Source organism: Elephas maximus, chromosome 9, assembly GCF_024166365.1.
Source record: "Elephas maximus indicus isolate mEleMax1 chromosome 9, mEleMax1 primary haplotype, whole genome shotgun sequence".
NCBI lineage: Eukaryota > Metazoa > Chordata > Mammalia > Proboscidea > Elephantidae > Elephas > Elephas maximus.
The window spans coordinates 15030229-15035833 of NC_064827.1; the positions used below are offsets into that span (position 1 = coordinate 15030229).

General features: G+C 41.4%; 1 protein-coding gene across 1 annotated transcript; it reads right to left on the reverse strand.

Annotated features, from left to right (window-relative positions):
- Nucleotides 1-1933: 1933 nt before the first annotated feature.
- LOC126082379 (prorelaxin H2-like) lies at nucleotides 1934-4546 on the reverse strand. The gene is made up of 2 exons (XM_049894927.1): nucleotides 4342-4546; nucleotides 1934-2205 (listed from the first exon to the last, which is right to left on the reverse strand). Exons 1-2 carry the CDS (start codon nucleotides 4544-4546, stop codon nucleotides 1934-1936), a joined length of 477 nt encoding a protein of 158 aa, XP_049750884.1.
- Nucleotides 4547-5605: the final 1059 nt, after the last annotated feature.

Genomic DNA, 5605 nt, shown 5'->3' on the forward strand with positions numbered 1-5605 from the left:
AAAGGCTGGACATTGAATAAAGAAGACAGAAGCAGAGTTGGTACATTTGAATCACAGTGTAGGGGAAGAATATTGAACATACCCTGGACTGCCAGAAGAACAACTATGTCTAGGAAGAAGTACAGCCAGGAGGCTCCTTAGAAGCGAGGATGACAAGAGCACGTTATCAGGAGGGACCAGTCCCTGAAGAAGGACATCATGCTTGGTAAAGTAGAGGGTCAGTGAAAAAGAGGAAGACTCTCAATGAGTTGGATGGACACAGTGGGCTCAAATATAGCAATGATTGTGAGGATGGTGCAGGAATAGGCACTGTTCTGAGTCGTAAATGATTCCACAGCATCTAACAACAACAACTACAATGAGATGGTTTATGAAATATTAACTTTATACCATTAAAAATTGGTCATATCGTCAGAGGCAGTAAGTGTGGACTGTGATTACTGGAATTCTGCTTCCAGGGATTGTGTTGAGGTAAAGCATAGAGGAAGGACCTGCCTTCTGCATCTGTGGCTGCCTCTTGTCCTGTCAGGCATTAACTTTCCTGGACATTGCCCTTGTTCTTCTGGGTTGGGCAGCATCTGTGTTGACTCTCCATATCAGAGAGCAACTCATTGCCTTTGAGGTTCTGGAGCCCTGTACTGGAGCTCTCCAAGGTGTTCTGGATAAAGACCCAACATACCCCAGAGGCTGGGTTACAATAAGCCATGTATTGACGTTAAAAAAAAAAAAAATTTTTTTTATGTGGTATTTGGAGTCTTCATCTTTTCTCATTCTGTATAGGATTTTGATGTAGGAGATTAACTCATTATTGACAAACACTTTCTCTACAAATATTGGATAAAAATTTATGAGTCTGTAAGCTGAAAGTACTGGATAAACAGTATGATAGCCAGTTAAATTTAGTGTTCTAAAAAATGCCCATACCATTTCACAGTTATTTTCCTTACAGAAATGGTTTGTAAATTCTAAAATAGTGGCTATAAGGTATGTTCCTAAACAAGCCATTTCTTCACAACCGGCACTATGCATTTTACTTTTTTCTGTATAGGTCTATTCATTTTTCCTTTAAAATGAAAACACAATTTGCTCTTACGTCTCTTAGAACGCTAACACCGTGAGAAGAGAAGCTTGAGTATTTTGAAAAATGCTTGAATTTTAGGGATGCCAACAAATTTAAATTGCTTTAGTGTCCAGTCTGATTGTTTGCAAGAATAGTTTCATGAGACACAAATACCTTATCAAATCTATTAAAAAAAAATTAGGAAGCTCTAATTTTTGTGGCTTTATGTACACCTGTTCCAAAAGCCAATAGCAGTGAAAACATTCTGGTGTGTCATACTGGTCCATTATACCTGCTGTTAGGCATTGTATAAATTGTATGGTTAAAGTGATAAAAACATTATTATCATTTTAAGGTAACAGCATTAAAGATCACTGTCGTATGCTGGGTTCTCTAAAGAAGCAAATCTAGTGAAGTGAACATGTGTACATATATAATGGATGCAGGCCATACCCCCAAGGAAACCCCCTTTCATCTGATTGGCTGCTCATAGCAGATCTCATCATTGAGGTGATTGAGTTATATCAGACCTCATCATGGAAGTGATTACATCATCACATAACTGCCAAACTACATCATAACTGCCAAAGCACTGAAAAGATGGCCCAGTCAAGCTGACACTCCACCTTAAACATCAAATCAACAAACACAATTATACCATTAATAAAAAAGACAAAAAAACTTTTTAGCATTAAAAGGTTTATTAACAGAAACTTCAATTATGTAAAGAGAGTTTTCTGGCACAATAAATCAGAAATGGGAACACTAGTAATGATTTCTCATGTTCTAATTATCAGTGGTGTCTGAGAGAGGAATCTGTGAACACGCCATCAAGAGGACAGGTGACCATTAGCTGAGACTTGTTCAGTTATCTCAGCATCCTCTCGCCAGTTCTCTTACGGTACAACCTTGATAACAACACTTGTTACTCAGTTCTAAAATTCCCGTTCTCTTCTTGCGGGAATGTTTATCCAAGACTAAGTCTTTTAGTTCTGAAGGGCTGCTGTCTTCTGCTTCACTTTGTCTCTTTTTGATGATTTTCACAAGTTCCACATTTGGCATCACCTTCACTTGAAAATGAGGAATGAATTTTGACATCCTATCTAAGGTTTCCATACCTCTGTTGATGGAGGATGATACAGTATCTGCAGAGTTAAAGAATGGGGGAGAGAGTACTCATGTCAAGAAACGTCAGGAAAAATATAAAATTATTCATAAACATAAAGGAAAGCATTGTCTCAATAGAGCTAAATATCAAAACAGAATCACCAAGTGTCCTGTGCCTATGCATTTTAACTTACTTCTGGTTTGGCTGCTTGAAGCACTGTGACATTCCCAAGGTTTTGCCTTATGCCTTCCTGTACCTCTGTGGTCTCTTCCCACGACCCCCTTGATGCTTTCATCCTGGTATTTTTTATTCTGCCTGACACCGGTAGCTCATCTCTCTGAAGTGGTCTTGGTCATTGAAAACTTCCAATATGACCACAGATGGATTTTTCTTACTTGAGTAAGCTTCTTCCTTTGCTAAGCAACTTCTGAGTTATTATAGTAATGCTTTTAAAAGCGTATATTAATTATTTGAGGCTATCAAATACTCCATGGAGGTAAGTTACTGCTCAGGGTAAAGCCCAAAAGGTAGAATTCCCAGCTGCTTTGTCTGACAGGCAGGAGGTACAAACTTCTGAGACACGAGATCTCAAACATCTGTTTAAAAATTTCTCTCTCTCACAGTATTTCCTTTGAGTCAATAGTACTTTACATTAAAGGGACAAAAGGGTTAAAAGAACACTAACCTAACCAAAAATGGCTGAGTTAAAAGAGCGATTGTTATCTGTGTGCTGTGTGTCCTGAGTAATGAGCTATGTGTGGTGTCTGTCCAGTGCTGTGGATCACACACTACACAAGCTCTGTGTGCCCCGGCCAGGGAACCTGTTCTCAAGCAGCATCCCAGGATGGGCAGGAGTGGAGGCTGGAAAGCTCTCTGTGCTTCGTGTCCAGTCATCATCTGATGCCACGTCTCTGGCGCTGCCAGATGTAAGAGACAGAAACAGGAAGAAAGCACATTTCCTAGCCTCAAAAAACTTTAAGCCACATAAACCTACCAATATTTCCTAAACCAGTTACACAACTTTGAGAGTTTTCGCAGAAAAGAATTAGAAACACGGATGAAATTTACATTCTCATGTAATCCTTAATCAGTTCTGGCTGGTCTTTTCTTAATGGCAGCAAAGCTGGTGTTTTCAGCTTATTAATAAGGGAGCTCTGGCGGCACAGTGGTTATGAGCTCAGCTGCTAACCAAAAGGTCAGCAGTTCGAATCCACCAGCTGCTTCTTGGAAACCCTATATCCCAGTTCTACTGTGTCCTGTTACGGTCATTATGAGTTAGAATCCACTTCACGGCAATGGAAAAGTGGAAACAACAAGGCTTCAAGATATAAATTTAAGTGATTCAATTTCTTAATAACTAGCCTACTATTTTAAAAGTAGTTCCATTTTTGAGCTGTACTCGCTCAACTCTGAGATCTCTATTTTAAAGAAAATCCATTGCAACTTTCAAGAACTTGAAAGTGCCGAACAGTCTAGCTATGAGTGTCTGGAGCTGAGTTTCCCTGAATCTGGTCCCTTGGGTTTCTCTTGCAGGCAGCTGGCCCCTTTCTTCCTCTTCCTCTGTCATCCTCTCTCCTCTGACTATACTTCAAGAACCAGCTCACAAAGGTGGGAGGCAAGGCTCTCCCCTTGGATTTGCTTTAAAAAAAAGAAAGGTTTTGGTATCATAGGCCACAGTGCAGCTTCTTTACAAATGAGGAGAACAGTTGACTCTAAGGCCCTTCCATGTCCACCTTATAGGACCCTGACCCAGGTCTCACAGGGATGCCCCCTTTCCCTTTGACACGCATATGTCCTTGACAACCAGCTGACCACCTATTTCCTCCCTTTACATCTCAGTGCCAGGTGCCCTTTCGGCTGCCCACGTGTCCAGCAGCTGGCAGTCTTGTGTCCTAGGGTAGCTGAAGGCTCCTGTGAGTTTAAGCAGCTTGAACTGCTGGGCACTTCTTCCTGCTCCCATACAACCTAATGGCCAACATGTGGTGAAGTGTACCTAGCACCTATCAGGTAAGGCTTTCCAGCCCTCTGGTTAGATCCCAGGAGACCCTTCAATGAAAGCAAGTTACAGAGTCAAATCAAGATGTTCTAGGCACCAGAAGCAGCAGCACCAGCAGAGTTTAGGTGCCGAGCCTCAGCATCCAATGAGACCTGGGGCCTGGGTGAAAGCTCTCACCTGCAACCAGGGCAGATATCAGTGATGACTTGCCCCTGTTAGGATTCTTTCCCCAGTTGATCTGGCCGCAGATTTCAATGCGTGCACGCGCTAATTCACGGCCACATAGCTTCACAATGTTGGACCCCTGGGCCTTGGCCTCTCTGGGGCTGTGGCTTAGCAGCAACCAGACTCCTAGCAGGTGGAAGAAGACTGGGTGCGGCATCCTGGACCTGCTTCTCAGCCTTTCTCTGAAGAAGTCTATCCTTGGCTGCAGGTTGCTTTCCCTGTCTGGCTCCACCAGGCTTTTATAGCCTGTGGGCTCCCACTCAGACCTTGAGTCTAAACTTCCTGCCCCACCCCTTTCCCCACCCCCTCCAGGGAATTTCCCCCTCTACTCCTGTTCACCCTCCCCACGTTCCTTCTATCGGCCCACCCTTCTTCTGCATTTCATCCTTTCCTTCTTTTCTTACCCTCCAACCTTTTTGTATGCTCACATATTGTTAGTCATTATTTGAAGCCTTATTTTTTTATTACTTTATAATATATTTATATTATAAAATATTTATGTAAAATAAAATATATAGTATATTTTATTTTATAATATATTGTTGAGAAGATGCACAAGAAAACATACACAAAGTCCACAATTTCTACATATACAACTAATTCAGTGATAAGTGATTACATTCTTGGAGCTGTACAACCATTCTTACAGTCCTTTTTGAAGGCTTGTTTTTATGAGAAATGTGGAAAGTGAAAACAAAATGGAGACACTTACGTCAAGCCTGGGGAAATGTCGGATGTTTGGTTTCACAGAACAAATGCTTAAGATAATAAATAACCTAACCTTTAGAGGTAATTGATTCACTGATAATGGGTTTTGGGTTAGAGGTAATAACTAGAGTGTTTCTTTAGACTTATGCGTAACCACCATCCCGCATCCATAACCCTTACATTCCAGACAAATAGGTGCCTGGCTATCTGGAAACCTGCCTGGGCAGGTGCTGACCCCCGGAGAACTGTGTTGTCTGTCTTCTTACTAAAACTGACATTTCTAAAGAAGATAGGACTTCAAGGAACATTTTGTTGAATATCTGGAACACTGGTCAAAACCGCCTGGACTTCCCCAACTTTACTTGTTCTTTGGCCTATAAAAATCCCTCTACTGGCCCATTTCCTTGAAACATTCAGTTTTACGCTGTGTGTTGCCCAATTCACAAATTGTATGACCGAGTAATAAATCTCGGGATTAAGTTTGTTTCATATCCTTCAGCTGAATGAA

What these genes read in the sequence shown, in the direction of transcription:
- LOC126082379 (XM_049894927.1), bottom strand. Translation starts at nt 4,546, where the DNA reads ATGCCGCACCCAGTCTTCTTCCACCTGCTAGGAGTCTGGTTGCTGCTA. An exon ending in GATATCTGCCCTGGTTGCAG is followed by an intron (nt 2,206 to 4,341) that starts GTGAGAGCTTTC and finishes TTAACTCTGCAG; the next exon opens with ATACTGTATCATCCTCCATC.